Genomic DNA, 17,016 nt, shown 5'->3' on the forward strand with positions numbered 1-17,016 from the left:
AAATTAGCAACAAGGTACAATTAAGTAAGATTGTTTCTGTTTTGAAAAATGAGGCAGTATGACAAAAACCACAAAAATGTTCATCAGTGGAGTTTATGTGTTTCTGGAGATTTTTCCATTGTCTGAGCTAGAAGTTCTTGCTATGATCTTTTGCTGCGTTTGCCTGAAAATCTTTGGGAAATATCACAGAAAAAACTTGGTACATCAAAGACAGGATCTTGAATATTTCTTTGAGGGATTGAATGTTTTAAGAGGTGCTGTTGATTTTCAGAATGCATGATTCTAATAAAAGGACCCTTTCCAGTATTCCTCTAAAGTGAGGGTTGCAAGAGAAAAGAGAGACATGTAGAAATAATTGTCTGACCTCAAACTTTTTGAGCTCTTCTTTGGCAAAGGTATAGATGACATTAGAAGAATCAGGGTTGGCTGCAGTGAGCTCAGCTGTCTTCAGCCAGTCTTCAAAATGAGAATAATCATCCAGGAACTTACACCAAAGACGCCAAGTCTCTTCAATCCTGGGAACAACAAACAAACCGACTCAACTTTTTATGAACTGCTTTTTATGCAGTTTTCAAAGAATAGTCAGTGGAGTCCTCACCTCATCCTCCGCTCCATGGACATGGCACAAATGTTCCTCCATCGCCGGTCCAGGCTGTGAGTGGTCTGTTGGATCGAGTCATTCTCTGAGTCACTGCCACATGCATCGGCATCATGGAGCAGGACATCACACAGCGTTAACACCGACGCCACACTCTCAGAGTGCTGCTCAATGTCTCTTTGCAGATCCTACAGGTCAAGAAGACACATCATGTGGATGAAATATTTCCACCTTGGGGAAACAGTGGATATTATGAAATGTTATTTTTTGCCCATTACTCCAAATTTGTTTTTTGCCAACACTGTCTTATTGTAATTTGTACATGTTTTTATTTTTGCTTGGCTTGATTTTGTGTATGTCCACGTGCCACCAGCTCTGCTATGCTACAATTAGTTAATTCCTTTCATTTATTTATTTGTATAGCCCTTTCAAAACTGCAGACTAGACAACCAATGTGCTTTACAAAGCAAACATAAAAAGGAAAGACACTAAACAACCAACAGCAGAAACAGCAATGAAACAATACAAATGCTGGAAAATTGTGCCACCAAACTACTGGATATTAAAAGCCTTTCTAAATAAAAAGATTTTAAGTTTCAATTTAAAATGACTCAGGTCAGAGATAGAGCATAGGTCCAGAGGGAGCTGGTTCCACACTCTAGGAACTGCTACTAAGAATTCTGTCACCCCATTGCACATACTTAGTCCTTGGAACATTTAATAAAAACTGGTATGAAGACCTCAGGGATCTACCAGGCTCACAGAGACACAGCACATCAGATATAAAAGATGGGGCCAAACCTTTTAATGCTTTAAAAACAAACAGTAGAAGCTTAAAATATATTCTAAACGGACAGGAAGCCAATACAAAGAAAATAAAACAGGAGCGATGTGCTCTCATTTGGTGGTACCTGTAAGAAGCCGGGCAGCTGCATTCTGGACTAGTTGCAAACCAACATAAAGATTACAGTAGTCAATTCTTGAGCTGATAAAAGCGTGTATAGCCTTTTCAATGTCTGAGTGGTTAAAAAAGGCTTAACTCTAGCCAAAAGGTGCAAATGATAAAACCTTGACTTAAATCACCCCCAGATTTTTTAAAGCAATACTGAAATAAAAATTCAGAGCACTAACATCAGTGGTGGCATTACTTCTAAATAGAATGTGCTCAGTCTTTTGTTTATTTAAAACAAGACATTTTAGCTCAACCACTGTTTAACTGCAGAAATGCAATCAAGAAGGCAGGTAGATCTGGATGTCATATGCATAACAATGGAAATACAGGTGGTGGTATAATGATAACTCAAAGTGGCAGCATATAGAGGGAGAAAAGGAGGGGGGCCAAGGATGGAGCCCTGTGGCACCCCACATGACAGAGGCACGTTAGTCTTAACAAGTCGTTAATCATAACTGTGAAAGTTCTGCCAGTGAGATAAGATGTAAACCACTTCAGAGCTGAGCCACGGATACCATCATAGGTGTTTAGTCTAGACAAGAGGACAGAATGATCCACAGTATAAAAGGTTGCTGTGAGGTCTAGCAGCACAAAAACAACCGGACACCTTTTATTGACAGACAGAGCAATGTCATTGTGCAGCTTTAAAAGGGCAGACTCTAGGCTATGTCGTGATCTAAAGCCAGGTGGTGGGTGGATAAAAACGATATTTTCTAAGACCTTTGATAAAGAAAGCTAGTGGGAGATTAAATCAGGGTATCAAGGTGGGGTTTCTTAAGAAGAGGCCTTACAACTGCATGTTTCAAGTAAGCTGGCACAATTACTGCATTTAAACAGGAGTTTTAAAAAAAAGACAAAATGACTGGACCTATGGCATTAAACACTTTTTTCAATAACTTTGTTAGAATAAAGTCAAGAGGGCAATTTGTAGTTTACATGTGCTGCAATATTTTGCTCAGTTAAGAAAAAAACACTGAGAAACCTTTCTAACAGATGTCACTTTTTCAAGAAAAAAAGAAGGAAAATTCTTACAGGTAGTCCCCGTTGCGTTTAAGAAAACAGATGTAGATGGATGTACGAGAAAATGAAATGTGTTAGATAACACCCTAGGACAATGGTTGCTATTAGAGATAATGGAAGACAGAAATTGGGTTTTTGCCACTTTAATGGATCTCTGGTAGTGGGCAAGACTGTTCCTTAATAAAATCAGAGATGTATGCAGTGTGTCCTTTCTCCACAGTCGCTTTTCTGCATTTTTTCATGAGGTCACGTACAATGCTGTTACGTAACCAGGGCTTAGCTTTAGGTTTAAGATGCTTGAGCCTAGCAAGAGTGATAGTTCCAAGATGTGATGACAGGTGTCATTAAAAGAAGAGAGGAAGTCGTTAGGACATAATGTGGTATATAAACCTATTGATTTAGCAAACTGTGAATCCATAAAAGCTGCTGTAAACTCTTCAGCTGTAGCAGAGGTGAGGATGCCACTGCCAATGTTCTACTGGGAGCTGCAAATTCAGATTGTCAAATTTTGAGGTAACACCAGCAAGAAATTCAGAGAATTCTTGAATAAAATCCTTATCGTATCTTGGAGGACAATAAACTACAGCACATAAAACAGGATGGATGAAATCAACAACAAACACCTGTAGTTCAAAAGAGGAAATGTCAAGACAATAATTGATTTATAAGCAGAAACAAAACATTCATTCACTAATATCTAATTACGTATGGGTTATGAATGTTTGATTGGCAGGGTTGGGAAAATTCATCCTTCCCAAAACATAATTAAAACTGAAGTAATTCATGGGAATAGTTCACCAGGTAAACATTGTGAGCTACTTTTTCTTTATTATAGAAAGTACTCCTGGATCAGTGCTTTTGTTTTTTTGTGGGTATTCTCTGTCTTCTCAAAACCCTAGTTGGTTGTGGCAGATGGCTGCTCATTCTGAACCAGGTTCACACTAAGCCAGGTTCTGGTTCTGCTGGAAGTTTCTTTCTGTTAAAGGCAAATTGTCCTCTCCGCTGTCGCTACATGCCCATCCAGGAGTGAATGTTGTACGTTAGTGACTCGATGCAATCTGCAGGGTTTGCAAATTATTAAAGTCAAGATTGTGATTCAGTGTTCCATACTGAGCATATAGATTGCTTGACTTTGCAGTGCTCTGCAGATTCAAAGCTGAATTGTGGGCGACAACAGTTGATTTCAGTGATTTCAGTTACCGTATATGTTTTATAAGAGATGTTTTTAAAGTTTGACTCAGTACTTCAGGACGAAAGAATTATATAAGCTGCGTGGGTGCAGCTCTATCCTCACTTTTGTGGGGTTTTGTTTGATAAAGGTTAACTCTCTCTGGGTTACCATACAACAGTTAAAATCTTCCAAAGCCTAACTGCACGGGAGTCATTTCAGGGTATGTTCCAATTCAGGGGCTGGATCCTTCGAAGACCATATTTGTTAGGCCAATTACACAGCGCGGCAACGAAGGCTGTCCCAATTCATGAATCCTTCCGAGACTCCTTTTTATGTGTCCTTCTTTTGCCCGATTTGAAGGATGGGTTGTGCGTATCCTTTGCGGTCCATCATTTCCCATGATTCAATGCGGGTCGAAGCGGATTGCTCAAGCAGGGACAGCCATGGTGGACCACAGCAGCAAAGGCGGAGAGTAAATTGTGAAAAGTACACTTTCTGTGACACATATGAACTTCTACAATGTTTTTAGCGTGGGAATATAATTGTGTAGACGTGAAATATCTGCCTGATTTATCAAGACATCGCTTAATTTCAAACGTGCTCCGACGTGTTCGGAGTTTTCCGCTCCCGCCGTAGTAACTGCCGGCATGCCTCGCCAGCCTTCCCGGCAGTGAGTCTAGACCGTCCCAATTTGCAACTGCTCACTTCCGGCCTCTGTGGTTTTAGCGGTCGACGAAAGACCGAGCTCACGTAGACCGGGTCCTTCGAAGGATCCAGCCCCTGAATTGGGACATACCCACTGTCATGTCCCATCTACTAATGAGACACAACTGCAGCCTTTTTTGAGGAACAGGGAAAGTCCTGACTGCTTTTGTAATTTAATTTAATTTAGTCTGTCAGTCATTTTCTACCACTTATTCCATAGTGGGTCACGGGGGGAGTCCATCGCAGGGCAACACACAAACAACCACGCACACACTCATTCCTACACCTAAGGGCAATTTAGAGTTACTAATTAACCTAACAGGCATGTCTTTGGACTGTGGGAGGAAGCCGGAGTACCCGGTGAGAACCCACGCATGCACGGGGAGAACATGCAAACTCCATGCAGGCCGGGAATCGAACCCAGGACCTTCTTGCTGCAAGGCAACAGTGCTACCAATTGCACCACCGTGCAGCCCTTAATTCAATTTAATTCAGACCAAAGAGTTATTAAATACAAGTAGTATCTGTTTCTTGGTGACTGGAATTAGTGACTACATTCCTTGTAGATCTGGCTCCCCCTGCCTATGTCCTTTGGTTAGTATCATTGTTAGAGGTTTTCCTGTTACCTCCCTGTACTCCCTGCTCCTTTGTGTTATTTAGTTATTCCTCTGTATTGTTTAGGCTCCCTTGCCACCAGCTGTCTCATATTCATCCCGATTAACTCCTCTCCTAGTTAATTGGTCCACACTTCATTTCCCTCAGTATTTAAGCTCTCTGATTTTCCTTGTTTGCCTCCGGTTCCAACCCTGCTATCGTCCCTGGATGTTTCCTTGTTCCTGTCCTGCTTTGTATTGTTTCCAGCCAGTCTCTAGTCAATGTTTTGAAGTTGCCATCACAAAGCAACAGCACTGACCCAGTTCCACCGGTTCTGTCAGAAGGAACGGGCCAAATTTAGAGGCAAATTATTGTGAGAAACATGTGGAAGGAGGTCGGGTACGTTTGACCCATGTCAGATATTTTAAAAAGATAACTACAAAATACTGAGGAAATGTGTAAAAGTAAAAGTGTGAATATAAAGAATGTTTAAAATAATGTACCTTACTATTCAGACATTTAGTAAATAGAAGCAACTGTGATAGTCTTAAGTAACTTAGTAAATTTAGTTTAGTCTGATTTGATGTCAGACAGTGAGAACAAAGGTTTTTAAGACAGTGAATCTAAATATCTGCTTCCAAACCTACATAATTAATGAATGTTCACAGCAGGAAGGCTTGTACCTCTATCTTCTTACTTCACTGTCTGAAAGAGAAACTGGACTCAGCTAAAACTGGGGCTAGTGGGTCAAAGCTTTCCAAAACCAGAGACTGGAAACCAGGCACAAAAGAGAAATCAACTAACAGCACAGCAATGTTTGTCATCAATATCTCGAAGGTTTTGGGAAATCGTGTGTGACAGGCACGGCATGGTGGAACAGTGGTTAGCACTGTTGTCTTGCAACAAAAAGTTCCTGGGGTCTGGCCTGGGGTCTTTCTGGATGAAGTTTGCATGTTGTGCTTGAGAATGAGAGAGTTCTCTTCAGGTACTCCTGCTTCCTCTCAGAGTTCTAAAACATGACTGGTCAATTAGTCTCTTAAAATTGCCCTTTAAGTGAATGCCAGCAAGCTTGGTATTCATCCCGTATGTCTCTGTGTATCCCTGTAGTCGACATACAACTGCCCTTATAAACGATTCCAGATTTTTACTTCTTTAACAGAAATACAAAGTATCCTCCTGTGGTTCTTCCTCTTTGAACTATATGATGACTATATACGACAACAAATTGTTCCTTCAGGTCATAATAACATTAGCAGGTGGTCCTCCTCTAGGTCTTAAAATCTCCTTGTCATAAATAAGTAATAATAATTTAGTTTTCTTCAACCTCATCAATGTAAAACGGTCCGTTGTCCAAGTGAAGTCTTCAGATCCACTAAGCAACAGCTGGCACCACCTTTCCACGACACTCCTTTCTTATCAGCCAGCCTGCTCGAAGGCCCATGATTGATGAGTTTGACAAGAGCAGAGGGGGAATTTCGTTTACTGTGTGAATGAATGTTCCACCTTCTACCTTTTCTCAGTACACCAACGTTGACTCACTTTGTAGCTGCAGGGCAGACAACAAATGGACTAAAAGGTTTAGGCCCATTTCCTTTTCGGACCACCTAATGAGTTCTGTTACTCTGTGCATTTACCATGTCTCAGCTCAGCGTGGCAGTTTCCTCCTTCAAAAACAGTTCTCTTCTTAGAGCTGGAAGAGGTGTTACTTTCCAGCACTCATTACTCAACTCTTCAGTTTGTGTGCTTTTGGAGCACAACAGGGTGACTGTAGCATAAAGGGCTCTCAACTGGCCATGGTTTGGTCCTTCACTATTCCTGGACCATTCTAGCACAGAGAAGATGTTCAACTTCAATAGTTTTACAAAGGTGCAAACAAAATACCTTTTTGGTTTGAAAAGTTTCATTTAATATTTGCTCTTCTACATAAAAAGCATGTATCCATTTATATTTTTGTACTTTATCGTTCCGAAAGAAGCTAAGTACAAGTTTTAGTGGATCTGGGGCAGAACAATCATCCGTGTATTTGTCTCTTTCCTGTACATAGTCACTATAGAGTTACTGGGGTCATTAATTATCAGAATATAAGATTTTCTTTCCCATTCAATTCAATTCAATTCAGTTTTATTTATATAGCGCCAATTCACAACACATGTTGTCTCAAGGCACTTCACAACAGTCAGGTACATACATTCCAATTAATCCTAACCATTGAACAGTGCAGTCAGTTAGTTATTTATTCAAATTGGATAAAATGTTTTTCTGTCTAAGGAAGTGTGATCCTGGACCAGAGTTTTGTGAGTTTTCTCCTGTAAATTCCTGTATGAACTGTTGGTTTGAGGTCTTCCCAGAGTGGCTCAATGAAACTGAGGTCCAGAGACTAAGATGGCCACTCCAGAACCTTTACTTTTTCCTGCCGGAACCAACACAGGAGCCAATGCACAGCTTCTGGTCCAATCAGAGAAAATTATCTTCCATTATTTTCTGATAACAACTTCCCTGTGAATTTGTAGTGTAAACCATCAATGACCCGCCTCACTTATTTACAGCAGAGACGGTCTATCATCCTAGGCATGGTTGATTCCTCTCCAAATGTAGCATTTATGGTTTCTTCCATGAGGTTCAAGTTTGTTCCAGAGATTTTGGGAATTGTCTGTGCGCTGTTTGATGTACTGGCAGGCTGCTTTGTTCCATTAATATACTAACAGCTTTTTCCTGGTGACCCCGACCATGCAACCCATATTTCTTCAAGTGCCCCATAATGTGTTTGTTGAAACAGCCACATTGCTCTTTTCAGATCTCAGCTGAAGTTATTTGTGGAGATTTCTTTGCATCCCAAACAATCTCCCTGGGATTTGTGGTGAAAATGTCTTAAATAGGGATTGATCACTGCTGATTGGCAATTTTTAATTCTTTAGATATATTTTATCCCCTTTTCATGTTTTATAAAGTTCAGCTGTTTTTGAGAAATCACTATTTAATTGCTCTAAAAAACATTTATTTCTTAAGATTGTTACATTTATAGTTTTAGCAAAAGATAAAAAAAACAACTATCTTTCTGAGAATTTGGAGTTGGCTAAAATTGGTCAGAGCTTTAAAAACATTGGTGACTGGAACCCAGCCAAAAAACGCTGATTGGTATATCTCTAGTATTAGTCAAGATGTGGTCAGAATCAACGAACACAGTCGAACAAAGGCAAAAAATACATGCCTATATGGGAAAAAGTGCACACTGGTAGAGTTTACACACTTTATTACTCTGCATCCATGAATGTGCATGTTATGCTGCTCTTTATAATGGTATTTAGAAAAATTATTATTTGATCTTCAGGCCCATGCCTGGAATGTTTGATTGTCACATATATCTGAGGTGAACACACCTGGTCAAAAACTGTTTCCTACAACTCAGAAATACCTCCAAGCTAAAATCAGTCTGATGTACGATGACTTCAAGACAGTTTTCACCATGTTATTCACTTCCAGATTAGACGATTGTTACTCTCTTTATCATGGCATTATGGCATCAGTCAGTCTGATTCTGCTGATTCTGATTTGATTAAAACTGAACATGTTGTTATGAAACATATTGTGACAGCATAAAACTCCTCTTTAATCAGTGTTCCTATTAAAACCTTTCTGGCTTTTTATTGTCCTCCATGGAGGAATTTCTGAAAAATCCTTCTTAGGAACTGAGTTTTTTTAATTAGAAGTCACATGATAACACATGTAGTGCTGGGATTACCTCACAGAACAGCTGGATTCAGGGAAGATTAAAGAATTTACCCTGATTAGAGAAGCTATTAGTTTACAGAAGACATATATATATAATTTTTTTTTATTTAATTTTTTTATTTATTTCATATACAAACATACACATACCCATATATACACATAGACACATATACATTAATATATACATGCGTACACATACAGACAAACATGTACCTCCACATATGTACATGTAATTGCACACATGCATACCTACACACACAGAAACACACCACACATTGGGCCTAAATCCACATTCACACTCATGTATATCTGCACTTAGAGACCCCCCCCCCCCCCCCAAATCATCAGAGCCACAATCCAACACCACAGCTCCACCACCAGCTCCCCCCACCAATCCCAACCCCACACCCCACAGCGCAAAGAGGCGGACAAGATCCCCGGGACCCCCCTGAACTACCAAGCCGTCCACAAGAGTCCCCTGAACCCTGACCTGCCCCCTACCACCACGAGGCACAGAGCGAGGAGCAGCAAAAGAAGCCAGGCTGCAACAACTGCAGCGTCAGGCTACAGCCACAGAGGACCAGAAGCAGAGAAGAGGGCCCAGCACCCCCCATGCACCCCATGCAGACACACACACACACACACACACACACACACACACACACACATACATACAGTGCTCAGATGAGATACCATTCACCTCAACTCCTCATCCCAGTACATGTTGAAAAACATCAGTTTTAGTCTTTTTTTAAACAGACTCATGCTTGGACATTGCTTCAGCTCTTTTTGGAGTTTATTCCAGACCTTCACACCACTGACTGAAATGCACATTCTCTTCATGGTGGTTCAAACCCTCAAGGTTCTGAAATTAAGATTTGCCCTATAGTCATAAGCCCCCACTCTATCAGTGAACAGCTTTTGAATATTTTCTGGTAGTTGTTTATTTCTAGCTTTATACATCAGCTGAGCTGTTTGAAATTCTACCAGATCTGGGAGTTTGAGGAGGCAGGACTCTATAAATAGTATGTTAGTAAGGTCGTGGAATCCTGCCTTATGAACCATTCTGATGGCCCTTTTTTGTAATGTGCATAACGGTCGCAGTGAGGTTTTATAGGTGTTGCCCCATATTTCCACACAATAGCTCAAGTAAGGTAATATAAGTGAACAATACAGAATATGAAGAGCAGCATGATTTAGAAAATATTTAGCTTTGCTGAGAATAGCAATACTTCTTATTAATGATAATTTGTTAATATCAAACCATATCTCGAGTTGACATAACTCTAATTTGATTTCAGCCATAAGCTGACCCAAATGATCACCTGTACAAAATATATTAGTATCATCTGCAAACAAAACAAATTTAAGTATTTTTGAAACTTTACAGATGTCATTAATGTAAATAATAAACAATTTTGGCCCCAGTACTGACCCCTGGGGGACACCACAAACAATGTCCAAGCATGGTGACTGGCAGACACCCATTTGCACAAATTGTTGCCTGTTGCTTAGATAACTTTCCATCCAGTGCAGGACTACTCCCCGGATGCCATAGCGCTCCAATTTCTTAATTAATATTTCCTTTATTGTGTCAAAAGCTTTTTTGAGATCAATAAATACACCAACTGCCGATTTCTTATTATCTAAGGCGCCAGTGACTTCCTCTATCAATTCCATGACTGCCATTGCTGTAGATCTTTGTGATCTGAATCCATACTGACTTTCAGAAAGCAGATTATGTTTATTAATGAATGTATCTAGTCTACTCACAAATAATTTCTCCAAAATTTTGGAAAACTGTGGAAGTAGAGAAACAGGCCTATAATTTGTGAAATGGTGTCTGTCCCCATTTTTATAGAGTGGAATAACCTTGGCAATTTTCATCTTTTCTGGAAATTTACCCGATTGAAGTGACAAATTACAGATGTAAGTCAGAGGCTGGATAATTTCCTCAATTACCTTCTTGGTTATTGTCATATCAATACCATCACAATCAGTTGACCTTTTGCTTTTACATTTATTGACGATATCTATAATTTATTTTCCTCCCACAGCAGTGAGAAACATAGAAAAAGGATTTCTACTGATTAATGCTTCATTCAGAGCTCCAGTTGTTGTAGGATCAGGGATTTTTTCTGCCAGTTTGGGTCCCACAGTCACAAAACATTTATTGAAATTATGAACAACGTCATCACTCTCCTCCAATTTGCCATCATTATTTATAAAAAACTGCAGAAAATAAATGTTTCCCGGGTTTTTCTTGATAATATTATTTAATACATTCCAAATCCCTTTGATGTTTATCTTATTTCTATCTAATATTTTACTGTAGTAATCCTGTTTAGCTATTCGTAGTGTAGCAGTTAACTTATTCTTATATTTCTTATATTTATTCTCCACCTCTAAGGATCTATACTTTATGAAATCTGTATAAAGTTTTTTCTGTTTTTTTGCAGGCATTTTGTAAACCCTTTGTCATCCATGGAGCTTCTGAGTATTTGTTTTTGTGCGAGTACATTATTAATGGACAGTTTTTATCATATAATACTTTAAAGGTACTTAGAAAATGTTCATATGCTATATCAACATTATCTTCTTGCAAAACAGACTCCCAGTTGTGTTTCAGTAAATCATCTTTGAAAGATATGAGTGATTCCTCTGTTCTTACTCTTTTAAAGTGTGGATTACTTTTATTCTTATTTTTTATATAGAAATTGTCACTAATAACAAAGACTGGAAGATGATCACTAATATGCTGAATAAATAATCCACTTATTGTATTATTATCTAAGACATTAGTAAATATATTATCTATTAATGTGGCACTGTTCAGTGTGATCCTGCTGGGTCTAGTGATTTTGGGAAAAAGGCTCAAACTGTACATGGTGTTAATGAACTCTTCAGTAGGTTTATGATTATTTGAGTTAAGTAGATCAATATTAAAGTCCCCACAGATGAAAAAGACCTTCTGAGATGTAGCTGTGTATGTTTGCTCAAACCATTCTCTATATATTTCCATGTTGGAAGCGGGAGCTCTGTAAACACAACTGATATATATATATATATATATATATATATATATATATATATATATATATGAATACGGAAATCAACAAGGCAGCACCTTTATGGACTGGTTCTCCTGAATGACTACTTTACCTTGTAGACCAATCAATAGCTACTTTATCTCATCATCTGCTGAATAAATGTTCTTCTCCAAACTGCTTCCTCTGAAAGACTTACTGCAGTACCTTGAAAAAGTGTTCCCACCCTTTGACCTTTTTGATTATTTTAAAGAAGTCTTTGCTAGGTACTACGAATTGTTCATACAGCCTAAACCCAGGAGGGTCCAATGGGCCAAAGCCCCACTGCTGGTGTTTTTATTATTACACACCGAGCCTTTTACTACAACCTCCACAACATTGGTTCAGATATCCTGGGAATACATTCAGATAACTTTCAGTGCATCTCAAGTTATATTTCAACAAGAAACATTCTCATGCCTGTACATTTGATAAATCTGAAAGATTATTTAACATGTTCAGCTTAGCCTTTGCCCACCTGCTGTTCAGCAAGCTTCTTGTGGATCTCCTTATTGTGGCACACGGTGTAGACCACGGGCCTGGCCAGCTCTGCCTCAATGCAGGACAGCCATGTACGCAGGTTACTCATGTTCTTGTCAAGCTGCTGAACTGTGACCAATGTCTCCTTCAGCTTCCTCACCCTGCAGTGAAGGCAGACACAAAACAGAGCTTGTTAATAAAGGATTTTTCTGCAGACGTTGATGGTATTGTTCAACCACCACACTTTCTTTCAGATTACAATGGTCACTAAAAGCTGATGAAAATGAAAAGGTGTACACCAACATGTGAAAAGCTTGGGGCCTGAAAATGGTTCTAGATATAGAGAGACACTGAGTTCTACTGCAGCCTCTTTGTTGGGTCTCATTATACTGCTTACTAAAGCACAGACTGTGACAGGTTGTCACAGAGTAAGTGGACCACTCCACCTTTGTCACACATGACACAACAGACCCAACTGCACATTGACCTACATCTGACAGAATCCAGGCTGCTGTCCCATGGAGGCAGCCTGGATTACCTGATTCTTTCAGGTCAGTGACCTACATCACTTCATTCTTCTGCACAGATCAAACAATGCAGACAGTTAAGGGGTATCCCACATTCCTTCTCTGAATATCACTGGATGACTGTGCAGTTCAGAGGAAGGTGAAGATCTTCATTCAAAATGACATTGGGAACTGCTGAATGTTTTCCTCTTTCTGACATTTATTACATCAATATATATTCATTTCTTATTATACAGATTGTAAAATGGAGACAGTCACTGTAACATCAAAAAATGCATCTCCATTGTTAGAATATTCCTCATTTTTCCTGTCTGCAGAGTAGCTGACTACTCTGGCTGTCAAGTGTTCATCAGAGACACAGCCTAGGGGAAGAAACTGTCTCTTTGGCGAGTGGTTTTTGCCATTAGCACTCGGTAGCGCCGCCATGACGGTAAAAGTCTAAACACTTTGTGTCCAGGATGTGTGAGGTCTGCAGAGATGTTTGGGCCTGTTTACAGCTGCCCTTAGCCTTCACTAGGAGTGGACACTAGCAGTCAGCTCTGGAAAAGCTTGGTAAGTCTATAAAGTGATGGCTGAACTGGATCATGCGTCAAGACATGGATGTAAAAAGAACAACGCACTGTATAAGGAATTTATAAACGAAAGAACAGAAAAGGCAGGACATATAAACAATATAAAAAAAACTAATATTTATAAGGAAATGCATGAAGGAGCACTTGAAAAACACATAATCTAAATAATAAAAAAAATATTAAAGGTAAATGGAATGCATGCAATAGGATAATTAAAAATAGTCCTGGTCAAACTATCATCAGCATTTTAGTGAGAAAAACATCATACAGGACAATGTTGCTGATGACTTGGTAAACAGGAACAATCACTATTGAGTAAATATAGAACCAAAACTGACAGAGACAAGCCACAATGATCAGAAATCTGGAATTAAAAACTAATGTAAATAAACCCTGAGTTCTAGTTCCTACAGCAGTGAAGGAAAACCAAATCAAATCCCTGATTTTGGAAGCAATTGTAACATCCACACATTGTAATGATTCACATATGAAAACTATCAACAAAGCTTATGAAAGGAATGTCAAAGTCACTAAAATATGTCTGTAACGTATCATGTAATATTCAGTAACCAAAGTTGTGCCATTGTGTCAAAACTGGGGCTCTTTACGCCACTTTACGGATGACAGGATTGTTTCCATTTTATTAATATTATTATTTTATTTTTATTATGATTATATACCAGTCAGTCAGTCAGTCAGTCATTTTCTACCACTTCTTCTATAGTGGGTTACTGGGAAGCTGGTGCCAATCTCCTGCAGTCTATGGGCGGGAGGCGGGGTACAGCCTGGGCAGGTCGCCTGTCCATCGCAGGGCAGCCCCCTTGTGAAGTGACAGTTTTTTTTTAATGTTTGTTTTTATTTCTCCCTTTGTGAAGTGACAGAGAACAAATCCTAGGTGCTGATGCTACAATAATCCTGTCTGTCCTATTTCTGGCAGCTGTTGCTGCTGCATGCATGTACCTGTGTTTATGCCTTGCACATGTGATGATGGTTTACTCCGTAAAGATGGTGCTTGGGAGGGAGTGGCAAAGAAAAGCATCAGTGAAGAAGACAGCTACAAGCTCTTGTGATCAAAGTTATATTTTCAAACCGTCGACCCAACCACACACACAAACAAACACACACATTCTGCTCCTCTCCAGATATACCATCACAGCCCAGACAACCCCAGCCTTGCTTTGCATGTGTCTACACTCCCGGAGGGAAACGTTCAGCGACAATGCTTGACCCATCCCCCATCTCCCCCTTCCTCTACCATAATAAAACAGCAGATCTGGCTTCGCAGCCACATGCTAACCAGATGCACTGAGGCATGATGATGGAGCAGAGTGAGAAGTACTTACAGGCTGCTAAAGAGGCGACTCCACGATGGTGGCTCCCCTGCTAGCAAGAAGTAGCCCTCCATCCCCACCCTGCTCCGCACTTTCCCTGCCCCACCTCAGTACATTCTCCCTTTTCCAGGCATTTTAAACATCTGGGTGCATGGACAGGTAGCTGGGATCTTTTTTAAAAATAAAAAAAGCCATTTGATTATGTTCTGTCAATATTATGTCAATATTAGTGTGGTGTTTTAAGCTAAAGTCGAGACAAGTCTGCAGCTCATTTAGGCTATGAGAGAGTGAGGGAGAACAACACTTTCAATAGATAACAGGAAGGCTGGATGTATTACACAAATCAATCAACTAGAGTTTCCTTTGATTGCTCAAATACTGAAAAGTCTGTTTTTTCCATTTGAATAAATGCATCGAACATTAGGAACTAACAGTATTTTGGGTTTAAAAACTTTAAATGTTTTTTCAAAATGTAGTTAAAAGCACATAAAAGCTTAGGGACAAGGACTGATGCATAAATATTGATCTTGTAATGTCCTTATTTTCAGGATTTTTTGAACACGATGGATGGATGGATGGATGGATGGATGGATGGATGGACAGACAGAGGAAAACATGGCAGTATAAAAAAAAAAAAATCATAGTGTAGCTACGACCAAATTCTTACAATCTGTTGTTTAACCCAAAGAATAACCCTGGTAACTTAGATGAAAATAAAATAATCATTGCCCAATTGTTGCATCTCCCTGTCTTGTTTAGGATTAACCAACTAAATGTTATGACTTGCCACTTGATATGAATGACTGGACAACCTGTGACTCTATTACAAAAACTCGGTGTGGCAGTGAAGAAATATGTACATCCACCAGGTGTACGATGAGAAAAGGAAAAGAGGAGGGGGAGAGGGAGAGGGAGACTGCTCTCCAAAACATGTGCATCTTATTCAGACAAAGTCCAGAGCTCTCTGGGTGCAAAGGCTCGTGTCAGCAGACAGCAGCTGCAGGGCTGGGTGATGAACCATTGGGTTTGCTTTGGAGGGACAAAGGCAAACGGCGGGCCAGTGTCAATGCTTCTAATCCCCCTACAAGTCAGACCTCAGCAGTCATCTCATCGAACCAAGTGAGGGGGGTTGCAGACAAAAACAGGGACGACGCAGGCCTGGCTGACTCTGAATCAGCTCTACTTGAACTCCAACCCTGCCTATACAAAAATGTGATGCAATACTGACCAACGACTCTAAACAGCAAGACAGTGCAGCTCTCTCAAAATTTCAGTAATGCATCATGAACTTAGTTTAAAGGTGTAAAAGGAGCAACATTTACCATAAAACCATTTTTTACTAAACTCCAACATATATAAATTATTTAAAGATAGGAAAGCATTAATCTGAGAAGCAGCCAAGAGGTCCATGGAGAAGATGCAGATAAGCAGTTTAGGTTGGAGAATTAACTGACACAATAATTTGTTGAACACTTTATGAATTTGGCATTTGTGGAGGAGCACAAAAAAGAAAGCTGTTAGAAGCCCCATTTACAGATTGACTGAAGCTGTGTAGGAGACACAGAAAACATGTACTTACAGGCTGGGCAAGGAGAGCATTAATCAGAGAATAAAGCCGAGAGGTCTGTGGAAGAAGCTGCTCTGGTCAAATGCAATCAAAACTGAACCTTTGGCATCCAAAAACCTGTGTAAGCAGTAACACCACATCGCACTCAACACTCTCCCATTAGTAATACATGTTGGTGGTGACAGCATCATGCTGTGTTTTTTTAACAGGGACAGGGAAGCTGGTCTGACTTGATCGGACAATGGATGGACCTAAATCAAAGAACCTCTTGGAAGAAAGCCTGTTAGAGGCTTCAGGAGACTTGAGACTTGGGTGGAGGTGCAAGCTACTTTAGCTTCCAAAAGGCCACTGGAAGGAAAGGGTTTACAGTAGCAAAGACTTGGCTATATGCAAAAAGGGTTTCCTGATTAGGTTAAGCAGCTTGAGTAGACTAATGTGGACAGAAAATCCCTAGATTTATCCGCTTAGTGGGTTTTTGCCCCCTCGCTACTAAAAAACAAGTCCTAGATCTGAGCTGGCTTTGTCTAAAGATGAGGAACATAATGGAATACTGTATGTCACTGATTCCCAAAGTTGGGATCAGAAACTTACTTGGGTCATGGATCAACAAGTATGGGTCTGGAGATCCTCTACAGAAATTAAATTAAACAATTAAAATTACACTGGTGAAGCAAATTCAGTTTA

The 17,016-nt window shown here is 39.8% G+C and overlaps 1 protein-coding gene across 1 annotated transcript in view; it reads right to left on the reverse strand.

The window, feature by feature from the left end:
- LOC124884997 (nesprin-2-like) overlaps positions 1-17,016 on the reverse strand; it is a 101,957-nt gene that overhangs the window by 40,066 nt on the left and 44,875 nt on the right. Inside the window, exons 12-14 of the mRNA XM_047393122.1 lie at positions 12,334-12,496; positions 599-786; positions 365-515 (exon numbers count right to left, since the gene is read on the reverse strand). Of these exons, the coding sequence (XP_047249078.1) occupies positions 365-515; positions 599-786; positions 12,334-12,496 (502 nt within the window). The remainder of the gene's footprint in view (positions 1-364; positions 516-598; positions 787-12,333; positions 12,497-17,016) is intronic.

The sequence above is a fragment of the Girardinichthys multiradiatus genome, chromosome 19, assembly GCF_021462225.1.
Source record: "Girardinichthys multiradiatus isolate DD_20200921_A chromosome 19, DD_fGirMul_XY1, whole genome shotgun sequence".
In the NCBI taxonomy this organism is placed as follows: domain Eukaryota; kingdom Metazoa; phylum Chordata; class Actinopteri; order Cyprinodontiformes; family Goodeidae; genus Girardinichthys; species Girardinichthys multiradiatus.